The sequence below is a fragment of the Labrus bergylta genome, chromosome 4 (assembly GCF_963930695.1).
Source record: "Labrus bergylta chromosome 4, fLabBer1.1, whole genome shotgun sequence".
NCBI classification, from domain to species: Eukaryota; Metazoa; Chordata; class Actinopteri; order Labriformes; family Labridae; genus Labrus; species Labrus bergylta.
Window position 1 is genome coordinate 24,458,498 of NC_089198.1, and position 16,078 is coordinate 24,474,575.

Sequence of the window (16,078 nt, forward strand, 5' to 3'; positions counted from 1 at the left end):
AATGTTGGGTAATGATTGGTTCAGCTTCTTCACTTTGTGGATTTTCTTCTTTTCCTTTGTTGATAGTAAAATTAATAAATTTCTGTTTCTTAGGCTTCAGAGAATTGCAAGGTTGTTTTTCCCCTATTTAATCATTTCACTTTAATATATATTGGTCTATTAGGTTGTTGTTCCATTTTGCATGCAGTAGGTTTGTAAGACCGAGCACACCTTGAAGCCTATAGGTGCTCTGGCCTTTAAAACCTTTAAAATGACTTCTCAGCATCTTCCTTGCAGCTTGTATCAATCTGTGCCAATACCAGTGAGAGCAGAACACAAAGCAATCAGCGTCTTGGCCGTGGTTAACGTTCTCAGTCAAGAAGGAGCTGAGGGCAAAAAGGTGACACATGTTGAGGACAACACTCCAAGCAATCAGCCCCTTTTCTACTGTGATGAACTAGGACAAGGTCACTATTTGTACAAGACTCCTAATTGTAAGTAGCTTCCTATTGCAGCCTCTAGATTGAACTTAATCACCCAAGTTGTCTTCCATTGCCTGCTAATAACACACCCTTCTGATTTGCTTATTGAAGGGGCCGCTGAGAGTAAACTCTTGCGCAGAATCATCTCGACTGAGGTGCTTCTTAGAGGGGTAATTCTGGCACAAACAGAATTTAGAATAAGTCACGTCGGAGCTCACTAATTACATACAACATCAAATAACTGGAAATACACTCTAATGAATGAACAACCGTTTGTGTCTGTAATCAAATTTAGATACAGGCAAATCAGTTTAATGCACTGCGATTTATTTGAAGCGTAAGGTTGTTCTTAACATTCTTACTTCATGGCTTTTCTGCGGCATTAAAATAATGAATAAAACATGATAGCAAAAGCCCTGCTATGACATTTAACATGATATTTTAAATTTGCATATGTTGCATCTCTCCCTTCAGCACAGCTGAAAGGGTTAACATAAATAACACGTGGCATAATTCCCTATACATGACTTCCAGGAAAAAGCTTTCACTTAACATTAGGACTTGCAACACAGCCTATTGGAGGGAGAGATGAAATAAATATCAAATAGAAGCTTCAGTAGAGCCTTTATTCAAAACAGAGAGTTTTTCATTTCTGGGTCTCTGTTACTCTAAGTTGCCTCTGACCATACTCTAAAAAGCTGTTCCACATATGAGACTCTATAAAGCCACTAAAAGATGTCCTGAGCCATTAAAGTATTAACTACTTATTATACATATCACATTAGAGCTGCATTTAGAAGTATTATTATATACTGTATCTGGGACACAAAATACTAATGCACACGGTTGAGGATAAAGATGCTCAGATGGTCAGTGAGAGCCACATGTAATACACAGTTCACCGTGTACTGAGAGGCCTGCAACGGACCTGTCAGCATGAGCTTTCCAATTCCTACTTAGTGCAAGGTCAACGGTGCTGAGGTCCGTGAACCGTGTTTTTATTTGGTTGAAAATGAACTGAACTCATGTGTTAAAGGCAGAGTCTATAGCAAAAGGCAAACATATAGGACAGGTAAGAACAGAGCAAGTCCATTCCATACAGTGTGTTCAGAATGAGATTCATTCAATACTACAAAGATACAGGGTTAAGCACATTTCAGAAAACATGTTTCCTTTTTCCCTTTACAAAGCCAGTAGTTTGAAGTGTTTCGTAATGAGGTTTTTCAGTCCTTCTTTAAACTGAAACAAACCTCACGTTACATATAATAATTAAGATTAGTCTGTAAATATTGGAATCTTTAAAGAGTACTCAAGGGATGTATTATTGTACTACTGTGAAATGCTCATAATTATTCTATGAATTCATGTTGTCTTGTTTAGACCAATACAAGTTCAAGGCAGAGAGTACAGATGGAGATGCTAGAACATCATGCTATATGGTCTAATGCCTCCCTGAGTCTTCAGGCTCCTTCTCTCTCTCTTCCTACACTCTGGCAGATTTTTTTTCATTTTCAAACTAATGGTTTTACCAACCTAACCGCTGGGACTCAAGTCATATTTCGATTAAAGGTCTTTGGACAAATATAATTTGGATGTGGAATCAGGAAAAGATGGTGAGATTTAAAAAATGAAAATGATCCAAGCAACTTAGGTTGTATCTAAAATATACAGCAAATAATGAATGGGTTTATTTACGGACAGAGTAGTTATTTTCTATAAACGATGTGATACAAATTATTCCTGATTAAAAAAAACATAAAAAATGCACGCCAAATAAAGTTCCTCAATCCACATTGAGTTCAGGTCCTTAATGCATTAACCCATGCAAGGTTGCAGGACCTGACTACATCCCTGGCTGGGTTTTTTTCCAGCCTGTAGGTGTCTTAACAGACATCTTCAACATCTCTCTCAAGCAAGCTGTCGTACCCAGAGGATTCAAAGCCTGCCACTGTGCGTCTACGTAAATCAACCATGTCCTGCCTGAATGGCTCTGTCTGTAATATGGCTCTGACATCTGTCATGAAATACTTAGAAAAACTAGTCATGGATCACATCAAAGCAAGCCTCTAAGTAAGAGAAGCCAGAATATCAACCTTTGCAATTGGAGTTTTGATTTGTTTTGTCAGACAGACCTCAGAAAGTCTGTGTCCGCACAAAACCTCACACTGAGCACATGGGCCTCAAGGTAGCATGCTCAGTCAACTGCTCTTCACTCTGCTCACATAAGACTGTACGGCCAAATCCAGCACAAACCAGTTCATCAAGTTTGCAGATGATACAGCTGTAGTGGGACTAGTCACCTTACGACGAAGAGACAGCCTGCATTGGAGGTTGAGCAGCTGGTGTTTGGACATCTGTCTCTCAATGTCAAAAAGACTCAAGATATAATTGTGAATTTCAGAACTAATGCTGACCACTCCACAATGTGCTTAAGCGGCTTGGCTATGTAGAGGGTCAGCAGCACCAACTTTATTGGTGTCCACATAGCTGGGGATCGAATAGATCTTTGGAATCTGGACACCTCTCACCTGGTCAAGAAAGTACAGCAGAGGATGCACTTCCTCATGAGGTATAAGAGGATGAGGGTCCCCTCCCCCATCCTCCTTGCCTTTTATCTGTTTAGAGTCTCCTGACGACCTGCATTAGTCATCAGGGTCTCTCCCCCCTGATGATGCAGAAAGGGAGCCCTCTGCATTCTAAGAGACTCTTTCCACCCTGCAAATGGACTTGATTTATCATGAATGGTTTGATCTCCCGCTATCTGGTAGGAGATATCGCACCATTAAAATGAAGACAGCAAGAATATGCGACAGCTTTCCACACACCATAAGATCGTGAAACAGCCAGCCCCACTGAACACCTACAAACAAAATACCTTTTTAATTATTTCCAGGGAATATCTGTATCTGTAATTTTATCGTAGAAATCCACCGATATTACTCGATTTATTCACCAGTCAAATCATCTGGATCTATGGATTATAACAAGCATTATCACTCTCCATTGTGTCAAGCAGTGATGCACATACATGCTCAGTTACTTTCCAGTCGAGTGACCATCTTGCTTTCCATTTTTTTCCCCACTAGTGTCCAGAGATCAGAGAATAAAAATCAGCCCATTTAATATTCCATATCGGTCCGGCCCTAATTTCCATCCAATGTTTTAAATATTTTTATCCCTCATTTGATTTCTTGCACAGATTGCTTTTGTTGTTTTATTTTCTTAGATTGTTTTTTTAAATGAGTGTGTTACTTTTCCATCTCTTTATTTGTTGTTTCCTCAATGACTCACTTTGGAGCTGCTGTATGTATGCAACATAGATATGGATGGAATGACAATCAAATAAACTTGATCCAATGACCACCTGTGTGATTGAAAACAAAAAACTAATTAATTGCATCCCAGACTGCTCAAATATTCTCAACCTGATTACTGTGATTTAGCCATTTAATTTATTTCTAACTATATTAACTGAGCACACAGGGCCACAAGGCTGAGCATGTCCTCACACACACACACACACACACACACACACACACACACACACACACACACACACACACACACACACACACACACACACACACACACACACACACACACACACACACACACACACACACACACACACACACACACACACACACACACACACACACACACACACGTCAGAAGTCCACCAGGGATAGACACAGTGAACTTTGACCAATATAATTTCGTGTTTGAAAAAGGAATCATGCACAACATTTTGTGATGACATTTTTAATAAATCATGAATCTGACCTTTTACAACTAAACATTGGAGTACATTTCAGTCCAGCCCAAACCTTTAATAAGTCCCTGCAGTATTATACAAGTTATTTAAATACAGAACTAAGCTGCACATGCGTGATGACTTCACGTCCAACTATATTAAGATGTTGTGCTCACACTGGCTCCAGTTTGAAACTCCATAATGCAGGAGAAGAAGAGCCAAACTTTGCTCTGTTATCTGAATGTAAACTGGCTGAGATTTCTCTCGCACTGCAGTATGAGGATTTCTTACTTATTACTGGAAAAATCTGGAGCTGTGAACTGCATATTTAGAAAACCCATAAGCCCCAGAGTTTTGCAATGAAACTAATAAAGGTCCTTTTAAGAAAAGCGCCCTCCTCTCAGCCGTGAGCCGTGTGCCAGGGGAGTGTTCCTGCCCGAGGTTTGAGCTGCTTCCAAATCACGAAAACAACTGGATAAGATGTGTGAACTCCTGCTCTTTTTGCTCTTGATAATACATGTAAAGGACAAAGGACAGCCTACACACTGGATTCTTTATGCATTTTTAGAGAGCAGAAGAAGACTGGGGGTATCGGTATATCTGACATTGTATCCCTTTAGAAAACAGCGGGGGTAGGGCAGAGCAGGAATGATGGTCAAAGGCATCTACATAGTTGAGAATTTTCACATGTCCACTCAACTGAGGTGAGATGACATTGAGATTCCAGACATATTGTCGCAAGGAAGTCTGCACCACAATATTGATACAGCAGCTAACCGATGGAAAAAACGGACCACATGAGACACAAAGACCAGCAGCCACTCAGTGAGCCCTTGGCTTCTTGAATTGTTCAGTTTTAATTGACAGCTTTTCTTCTGTCACACAATTTCTAAACAGACTTTTTGAGAGAAAAGACTGCATCACCATTTCTCGACAGAGCCTGGGACAGGAGACAACCTTATCAAGGACAGGCCGCCATTCACTCTGAAAGGTGTCAAAACGTTTGACACAAGGTCAAGTCACTCTAATAACCATCATCACATTGAGCGCGACTCCTGTATTCAACGGACACATGGGTGTGTCTGCAGGGGGTAGAAAAAAATCCTTTTATGACATGTCCACAAAGAGGAAAGGAAATCACAAGAGGTGAGGTGCAAGAGTAAAACTGTCATGCAGTTTGTTAGAAAGCATCAAGTTAAACAATCTTTTATCAGAGTCCCTCCAGGTTTTAGCTGAACTTTTATTTTTAATGTGCTTTTAATTATGATTTGTCTATTAAAAATATGTATCTTCTCATTTTGCCGTATTGTATTTCTGTTCTTTTGTACAATGATCATTGAGTGATCTTTCTTTTTTTCAATTACTTTGTGTATCACTTTATAACTTGGATTTTGAAAAGTGCGTATTTTGAAATATTGTCTTTTGTGACTTCTCTGATCTTAATCTAACAGCTACTATTTGTCTTTTGAGCTACCTCATCTACAGGATCACTCATTGAAAAAAAAGGACAAACATAAGGTGTGATGGTTTTTCAAATAAGGCGTAAAAAGGCAAAAAGGCGGGTTGATGGCAGACCTGTAAGAATGCTGAGGTTCATACAGCTGGGGCACATCATTAAAGTATCTGATGTAGGTGTGACTTTTTCACTGAGGTGTAAAAGTGGCATTGAGTTACACATACCCTGACATTCTTCAAGTGGAAAAGTTATGGAAAAAAAAAAAGGCAGAGGTCACGGAAAGTCAAGAAAACAAGCCCCTTTCCTGAAACAAACACAGCCATGATATAACCTTACCAGGCTGGTGTAACTGAAGACCCTCCTATTAACACGCATGTTATGAGTCTGACTCACAGGGGCCTGAAAAAAACTGAGAAATGTGTCAGTCATTTCGGACAAAAACAAAACCATGTTTGCATTTTACAGGAAAATTCTAGTAATTAGATTAATCTGCAGGTATTTCAGGAATTCACTCAGCTACTGTAAAGCTTTTGCTCTGAAATACACAGCATAACGATATGCGTGTGAGGGGCTTTTCCACACTACAAGTTGCCTCTGTGAGCTGCTGATCCCAGGAAAATTCATGCAAACATGTTAACTGACCAATGACGACAGCGGGTGAGTCACCGACAGCGTTGAGCCGTGTAGAGCAGCAGCTGATACAGAGTTTACACCTCTGTGCTGCTTAAATCCACATTACGTGCCTTAAAAGTAAATGACCAAACAGGATGTCTCAACTGTGCCCCTTTGGGTTGTGAAATTACATTTCAGCATGCTGGGTATAAATACCATCTGTGCACCAGAAAACGCCCTCTAAAATCCTTCAGCTATGTCCCCATGCCGCTGATTTCCATTTCTCTACAGTTTACCGCGCACAATGACAAGACTCCCTCAAAGTTGAGTATAAATATTTTATTTCTGGTGTTTTTTAAGCGACTCAATGAAGTGACATTTTGCTCAAGGAGCCTGAGCAGTGCATGTGGTCCGTCTCAAAAGAGCCGCTAGCTTCCTGTGGTAAAGGCCATTATTTAACACACACACAACTCTTCAGAAGCTTTTCTGACCCATTGTCACCCATTCACATCTAACCTCAGACAGAGACAAATAAGTATAGCTCTGTAGAGTCGTACCGAACAAAATAAAAATGCACTGATCAACTGGATGTTTCGTAATTTATTTCTTTATAGCAACTTGTTGGATTCAACACAGAGCTGGGAGTACAATGGAGCGTTCTATTTACCTCAGATCTCAGAGCTGGGAATGACCAGTTATCCCAGTTGTGTGCGTTCCAGTTGGGAGTTGGCAACAAGTCAGACAAGCAACATGGACGCCTCTGGGAGTACCTTTGTTGTGTTAGCTAATATCAGGTGATTACAACACAGTACGTGATGGTTTGCAAGTGAAACATGACAACATGTCCACAGATAGAACTTGCACGATACTTTTGGTGTGATTGATTTGGGGGTGACCCCACATAGTCGAGTACTCGACGATACGTTCATCAGAGCCTCAGTCGACAGCCAGTTGTATGACCATTCCAGCTACATGGGGGTGTTTAATTCTAATTTTACATAGATTTGTCTGTTTTCTCCAAATAAAGCCTAACAAGGTATAAATATCACCTTATTTGAATGCAGTACTAAAAACAATCTCCTTAGTGTGTGAATGAAGTAATTCCTCCAAAGTAGTGGTGTGCGATAAGATGATCTAAGATCATGAAGGATTAGAATGTTTTGACGATCTGCCAAAGCAGAGAGATCGAAGAATCAGGCTAGTGTTAACCCTAACTCTAACACAGACGCATCTCCCCCTCCTTGTTTGCTTCATAGCACAGCTGGATTCATCGCTTTCCAAAACAACAGGGCGCAAGAAACAGTTATTTACCGAGTTTGCGACAGTTGAGGTTTGCACTTTGGATGGCGACACAACAAAACCCTTTTGACAAGACCAAGAGATGTTAACAGTGTGCTGAGAGTCCAACAGAGCGGCGCTCAGACGAACAGTCAGTGATGGGAGATATAATCCTGTTGTAAAAACTGTTACTGCTGCTGATTTTCTGCTCTCTCTTTGTTTTTACAAGTTACTAAAAAGGCCTCTCTGTTCAAAGTTCACCTGTTGTGATAACAGATTCGAGAACGGAAAGACGTTTTGAAACGGGCGATATGAGCGAGGTCCGGACCTCAATCGTTAAAAAAAAGAAAATTGTACAGTACAATCACTAATTTCCATGAATTAATTTCCATGCATGCTGCTTGAAGTGATGTACGTCAGCAGCTCTCTCTCCTCGTTAAGTGTGCAGCAGGCAAGGGAGAGTGAGTAACCATGGTGACTGTCTGTCAATCAAAAATGTCCCGCCCCCTCTATGAATAAAAATCTTTTTCTAACAATGACCATGTGTCACAGAATAATCGCAATCTCGATTATTTTTGATTTTATATATGTTGCCAAAACATACACACAACATAAACAAAACTAAAGTAAATCCAGTAATGTCATAAAAAAGGACACATGAACAAAGGCTTCTTGTATGGAGCTAGAGCTGTAGAGATTCTGAAGGGCTAAAATAGAAAAGAAAACTTGAAGTCTATATGTTTTCAAATGAATGCATCACTGTATGAAAATGTACCTGATGAACACTAAAATACATTTAAAGACGCAAAAGAGGACACAACTCTTATAAGGTCACGTTAATGTAGACTCAATGGGTGAGAAAAAGGATGTCTTATCATAGAATTAATTGTTATTCCAAGTCAAGAAGACCAATAGTTTAATGACGTGGTTTAACTCAAATGAGAATATGGATCAATGAACGCAAAAAACAACAAAAAAAACGTTCAACTTTCAGTTGACTAAAGGAGAAATCTGACCAATCAGGTTGGACTATATAAATCCTTATTCAGGGACAGGCATTGTTTATGCCTGTCCTCAACGTCACCTCAACGTGACCATAAGCTTAAAGACAATATCAGGAAATAAAACGGGGGGGGAGGGGACTTACAGCTTCATTAATTGAAGCATTGGGCCACTGACCAAGCTTCTGTTTTTGACAATACAGATCTCTGAAGGTCTTTGTAGTAAGATATGACTGGAACAGACAGAGTTGACACCAGTCCAAACTGGGATCAGCAAGCACTGGGGACACGAGTTGAAAATTAGCAACAGCTATATACTCTTTATGCAGCACATCAGTTTCATGCTTTGTATTGAAATTATGTTAAATTACATTGTGTCTATTAAAATAAATACATTCAAATTCAAAAGCCACTGGCATGCTGTCTACTGCAGCATGAGAGTAGAAATGAGAACTGTCTTAAATTATTTCACTAAGAATCATCCATTCGGTATAGTTTTTTATTTGTGGGGAAAAAAACAAATGGAGACAAGATTATAGCCAAACGGTGAGTACACACAGACAAGCAGAAATATTATCATATATCACAACCATTGACAACCATTGACCGACATAAAGAGGCACTAGTAGCTACCAATGTTAAAGTACATGGAAATACAGCCACTAAATATGTAGGTAGTGGTTTAATAGTTGTTTGAGGTGTTGATACATGCCGTATTCAGTAAAATGAATGAAACCAAAGTAGACGTAGAGAGGGACAAAAATGGAGTGCATAATAAACTGCTTCTCAGACATCAGTGAGGTTTGTGAATAGAGATGAAAGTGAGTCTAATGTTTGGATATTTTTTAGCCAGAGGCACAAAACTCAACTTGTTGACTGTTACAGAGTGAAACTTGGGGAGATGCTATAATTGATCAGTAGGGGCCAATTATCGACCAAATAAGCCCCTAAATCTTTCATTTAAACCCTTTTTCCTGCTCTACAGCTTTCTTGAAGGAAAGAATAGTCTGAAGTGAATCCACCATAAAACCTTCTGCATGCCTTGTGGGGATAGGTGGACAGCTACTGAAAATGAACTGGCTATACTCAATCTCCTTGAAGGAGATTAAACATTTCATGATTTGGGGTTAATTTAGAGCTCACTATTCACCTGTTTAGTGTGTGAACATGAACACACTAGCTGTCGAAACAAGGGATGGTTGAGAAATAGTAGCAATAATAAGGCAATCCTAATTATAAAATAAAATGACAAAGGAACCTTAAGGCCACTACAGTTGAATGATTTCTTACTTGATGACAACCAGGACGAACCTGGATGAAAGCCAGGACCAGGCTGATTGTAACCCTAACTGTAGATCATAAGGTGTATAATGTGCTTGTGTGTATTTATTTTTTTATTTATTGTGGGGGTTTTAAAGATTTAAAAGGCCAGATGGCCTGTATTCCCTGGGCCTGGTCTGTGTAACTTCTTGTCAGGAGAAGTGAGCGTTCACATGAGCTAAAGCAAAGCGTCACATAATCAGTCCCTTCAGGATTTGCAGGCATTTTGGAAGGGATTTGGGGGAATTTAAATGCCTATTTGTTGCAACATTTTGAACTTCCTTGAAGGCCTACCTTTAGTAAAATTCAGTTTGTTTTTAGGAAAAAAGGAGAAGGTCACAAGATGTGCAATACATACATTTGACATTTTTTGAAAGAAACGCAACAAATCCTGGTTGTTTTTGATTCCAAATCTGCACTCGTTGTACTTAATCAGAGGTGACACACCTCCTACTGCTTCTGCTCTCTCACACATGGCAGGAGTAAAGGTCAGAATAAGAAGTCTGACACACACACACACACACACACACACACACACACACACACACACACACACACACACACACACACACACACACACACACACACACACACACACACACACACACACACACACACACACACACACACACACACACACGGACAAACAAGAAAGAAAAACAATGAAAACTGATCCTTCTAAATCACATCAAAATGCAGACCAGACTAAAAATATATGAAACCTATATTGTGGGAGTGTATCTATGGATGAGTTTCCCTTTAATAAAAGCAATAAGACATGCACAGGGACTGAGCTGAATGAACACTGAGATGACCAGATTGGTCCTGGCAGGCCTTTATTGTCACTCTTGTGTCTTAATGGGGCCTGATAAGAGGGGACTCCGGATCAAAGCCACTTCTGGACTGACACACTAAATGCAGCATGAAATAGCCCACTGGTTATACATGTGCTCTACATGTCACTCAGCTTTCTTTTCAAATGGACTTTGGATTGATGTATACTTGAAATAAAAAACGACAGCAGTGATTTTAAAACCTTTCAAGTATTGCCATTCAAAAAATGATGGGGAAAAACATGCAGAGGGTAACATAAGAAAAAGAAACCACAGTCATACAAAGAGCCTATAGGTCAGAGCTGACAGATTTAATGAAAGCAGTTAATATTTATAGGCTTTTACGGCGGGAGTTTTGCTTTCATGTCACCTGTAATTTTCTTGAAGAGGTGTAATCTTGTATTCAAATGGGAATTAATAAGTGTTGTTCTATGTAATGGTAAAATAAGAGTCTAATTGTGTTTGTGTGCTTCAGTGATAATAAGCCTCTGCTAGGTTAAGAAATGAGGATTTCATTAATAGTGCAATAATAAGACACGTAATCACACCAGAAATCGTACGATTTTAACTTAAATACGAAATGTCCTCGTTCAATTTTCAGTTGCAACTCAAATATTTACCTTCAAGACAAAGCATGTATCAATAGATATTTTTTTAACATTATGCTTTTTACAGAAAAAATTGGGTTTTTACATTGTGGTCAATCAAAAATATTTTTTTGGTAAACTTTACACAGTATGGTAAGTGTTTTATCATTTGTAACAGAATTAACAGAGGTAATCAACATAAACTGAAGACTGTGTTTTTGCCTTAAACCCTCAGCAACAACCCAATTTGTCAAATAAGTTTAAGGCGAAACTTTTACTTTATTCTCCTTTTTCTTACAAAAAACACATGTGTTTTTTTCTCCAGGATTCAGTTCATTGTGAAGCCTTTTTCATGCACTCTAAAAGGCACCAGTAGCTCATATGAGGAGTAATCTGCCATCGCTAATTACTAGAGACAGATTGAGAAGAGATTATCCCACACTCTAATCTGCGTTATGAAGTTATATTCGGGGTAATTTGAAATGGATGAAGCTACTCTGAAAGACTATTCCTATAGGGTCACACAGTTAGCCCTAACAGTAAAGGCTTTTTGCATAATAAAAGACAAAAGAAGAGAGGTGTGATCTCTAACAAGCAATCATTAAGTGCATTTGATGTTGTATTTCTCAGTGCCTCTGTGTACTACCTGTCAGCACCTGTGTGTCTGATCGGACTTAAAGCTGTTGGTTTACACTTACTGAAGTTGTTCCCTTTTTTCTAGATCCTTGCTTGTGTTTTACTTACTCTCTGATGTACGTCACTTTGGATAAAAGAATCTGCTAAGTGAATTGTAGAATTGTATTTCTCTTCTTTGCCGTGCATTTAAATTCATTTGTAGAATTTAGTTTATATTGTGTGATTTTAAAAGTTACTGATTGTCTGTGAACATCTCATGAGCGGCTCTCTTGTTAAGCTTTATTTTGGGGAGTCTCATGCCTTTATTTAGAGAAACGACAGTGGAAAGACTCAGAAATCAGGGAGAGAGAGAGAGAGACTGGGGAATGACAAGCAGGGAAAGGAGTGTCAGGTCGGTTTCGAGCCTGGGCCGTCTTCATTAGGGACTATAGCACAAGGGGTGCATGCACTAACCACTAGGCTTCTGGCGCCCTGTGAAATCACTCTGCTCAGAAAAATGTAAAACTTTTGAATATATGATTTGTGAAATTGTAGAAGTATTCAAGTCAAGCAAAACATTTATATAACTACTTCAGAAATTGAAGGAACAAGGCCATTTTTTCTCTACAAAGTACTTAAGGCTAAGTCGTAGCCATCCACCAAGTCTTCACACTCTTATTTTTGTCCGAATCCGGTGTAACACTTTGCTGTAGTAGAAGCAGATACATGTTGTAGTGGTTCCATCGTGGAACAGACACATGCAAGTCATCAGGGAGGAAAACACAGTCATGAGGTAGAAATTAAACACTCGCTGAGCTCCCTGCGAGCACTGCTTCCGCTTAATAAATGTAATAACTGAGTAAGTGAGGCAGCTAGTCACAGTGAACAAAGGCTCTGTGAGGTTGTCCTTTGTCAGTGAGCTGTCACTGCAGCATGCCTGCTGAGGTGTAAAACACAATGGAGACAGATTCCTTGTCAGCTCCCCTATCAGCAACTTCCTGTCGGATAATAACGATTTATATTCCCCAACTGTTCATTGTGTTCAGCGAGGAAATAATCATTGATGCGCTGAGCCGGCGGAAATGGAACAGTCCCTTTAGTTTCTAACTGTGTGTCCTGATTTCAAACGTTTTGTTTTCTTTCTTTAAACACATACGCAGACTTTCCACTGTTAATTTTGGCTTTTGGTGAGATCTTCGTCCCATTTGGTCACAGTTTGGGGAAAAGAAGACTTTTTGTGGAGACGACGACTAAGCAAACAGCAAAGCTAAAAAAAAAAAAGCGGATAAACATCCTTCACAGACAGAGCCTTTTAACGTCTGAATGTTGAATCAGCTATAAATACACGGCTATGTTATAATTGTTTTCCTCTGCCATCTAAACCAATGAGCCTCGAGGTCCACTGCGGTGCAGTGATCGACCACATCAGTGGGAAAATGCACCATACCTCAGAGCCCGGGCGAACTGCCTGTTGAATGCACAACAACCTCGGCCAAAACACACACAACCAAGTTGGTACGCGGCTCTGCCTGCGCACTGTGTACGCATGTATCTGTGTGTGTGTGTCTGTGATTTGTAATGGCTGTTGCCATAGCTGTATTCAGTATAGGCTTGCTGCAAACAAAAACAATGTCTGTCCAAAACAAAAAAAATCTTTAACCATCAATCAGCGTATTGGAATTGCTCAGGTGTTTCTGCTGGATTTATGAATGAAATATTGACTCCCATTCAGACTGTAAGAGTCGCTTCTGTTCAACCAGGTGAGAGGTTTTCAAAGCAATGCAACAATGTGCAATAAACACATTGTCAGTCCTTCAACAGGAACTAGGTTACTAGGCTCTGCTCTACACATACACTGTGTTTTGTAATGAAACTGTGCATGAATAGGAAAACACCAACAAGCTTTTAAGAGTCCTCTGTCCTGTTGTGTGTTGATGAAAAATTGTGTCTCCAGCATGTTGATTCAAAATTACAATTTGTTAAGCATAGCAGTACTAGGAATTTAACATGCAGCACAGACACTAGGTGTCCATAATATAATTATTGTTATCAGCTCAGGGTTTTGTAGTTAATATGGTCTGCTTTCTCTCTTCAATTTAGGGGAACAATATTTCCTACTTACACTTGATCACACGCAACTTTATACCTGATTTGCAAGCGTTTAATGGTGGATATGGCAGAAACCACAGGACAAATATGTAAATTGCAGGTCAGCATGCATATGTGTCATTTCCCTTATTTGTATCCTCTGATGCAAACATCGCATTGCTTATTGCAATAATAGCTGCCCATCTACCAGCTCATTGACAGGCTGCAGTGTTCTGTGCACAGAGAAGGTATGCCTGCCCCTCTTCCGACCACAAATTCGCTTATTGCACAACATATATGAACGAATGCGTTCTTGAAAGTAAAAAAAAAAAAAAAAAAAAAAAATCTGACTTACCAGGCACAAAGTGCTGAATAGTGAGATGAGCAGAAAGTCCAGGTTGTACAGTAGCAGAGCGGATCCCATCCCGGACCTGAGGCGGCTCTACCTCTCAGAGTCCTCAAAACAGACGCTGATGATGCTCAGATAAAATGATTTAAGCTACTTAACTCTCTTCAAAGTGGAGCGACTTGTGTTTTTTCTTACTCCATCTGGCCTCGCGATGCTTACGGCTGCCTGTGAAATCATAACTCGGTAATCGCCTCGCTCTGCCCTCGATTTAATTTCCTATAATCTCACTATATGCCCGGCTCAACTCAGCTCTCTCTCCCTCTCTTTATTTCTCTGCATCTGTCTCTTTTTTTCCCCCCCCTTCTTCTGAAATTACATCCACATGTCAGAAACTATTTATGTCGCTCTCTGCTCTGCGGTGGGAAGTTCAAATGATTCTTTGTAGGGGAAGAAACCAACGCTGTATTTTTAGGTCTTTTAAATTTCCCCTCAGACTAACTTAAACACTTCAGTATGGAGCTGTGCGCCTTACGGCTTATTCCAGTCTCCCTTTCCAAATGTTAGATCAGTGTTGGACTAAATGAAATAAGCCATAAATGTGTCACTCCATCACCAAGTCGCTGTTGAATGTCGCTGTTTGATTCCCTGGGACTTATGTCGCCATAAACGCAACATAGATAACGTGCAGTGGAGCGGCAGGGTCGAAACGGGCTTTAAATGTCGCATTTAACCACAGAAACAGCGTGAAATCACAGACTTTTCATTGACGTCTCTTCGTTAACTACCTGATAGGCTACACTTCACTGTCACTGGCTCGTTATAAAAAAACTAGGCAATAAAGACACAACTTAGTAAAGTGTCATGTAGGCTCTTTTAATTTCGAGAAAATCGCGTTCAACTTCATCAAAATCTAGCGTGGCTTGACGGCAACTGAATGTATGAAACTCCCAAACGGGGCCAAAACAAAACTCCGAAACAAGACAGGAATGCCAATTTAACTTCAGGAAAGCGCTACTTACTACCAAGAGAAAGCCACATTTCACCCTGACGGACACACACTTCGCGTACGCCTGAGTGTTGCTGTAAAAGTCGAAGTTTTGTCGTTGTGTGGAGCGACTCCAGATGTGGCAGGCGGCAGGTCGTGTTCACTAGTGAGTATGTGGATGGAAAAGGGGGGGGGGCGGAGAGGAGGCAGGTAGGGTGGAGCGTCACGGCCTCTGATTGGTGCGCACGCTCTTACGTGGGAATAAACCACGACTCCGAAATGACATATTTTCTCACCCCTCAAACAAACTCTACATTCAACAGATCGCAGGGCATTTGCCAAACCGCTTTTTCCCTCTGCAGTCTCTCAAAAAGTTGCATCTAGTAGGATTGGATTACCGAGACATAATGCAGGAGATGTCCCTCTTTTAACACGGGGCTCAATCTGCTGCTTCGCTGTGATTTCAATCGAGGCTGCACGGACAACTGTCTCAAAACAGACTTAAACTTATATTTGGACTTTAAACATTGGACGGTCAGGAATCCAAAGTTGAAGAATATATGAATTGTTTCATGGCAGTATAAATGCTTTTTTTTTCCACCCCAACTTATATTTTGTGACACGACTGATCCGGTCCTGTTTTATTTAACTCGTGTGTTTTGTTGACTTTGGCCCCACTTTGACATTTACTTCCTTATTGTTTGAGGTCTCACAGACCCCACAGCAGCATGGGTAATAA

General features: G+C 40.1%; 1 protein-coding gene across 1 annotated transcript in view; it reads right to left on the reverse strand.

Annotated features, from left to right (window-relative positions):
* The window catches only part of pth1r (parathyroid hormone 1 receptor), a 50,934-nt gene extending 35,444 nt beyond the window's left edge, over positions 1-15,490 (reverse strand). The window contains exon 1 of the mRNA XM_020654377.3: positions 14,361-15,490. Coding sequence (XP_020510033.1) covers positions 14,361-14,429 — 69 coding nt within the window. The 5' untranslated portion in view covers positions 14,430-15,490. The remainder of the gene's footprint in view (positions 1-14,360) is intronic.
* Between the last annotated feature and the right edge of the window lie 588 nt (positions 15,491-16,078).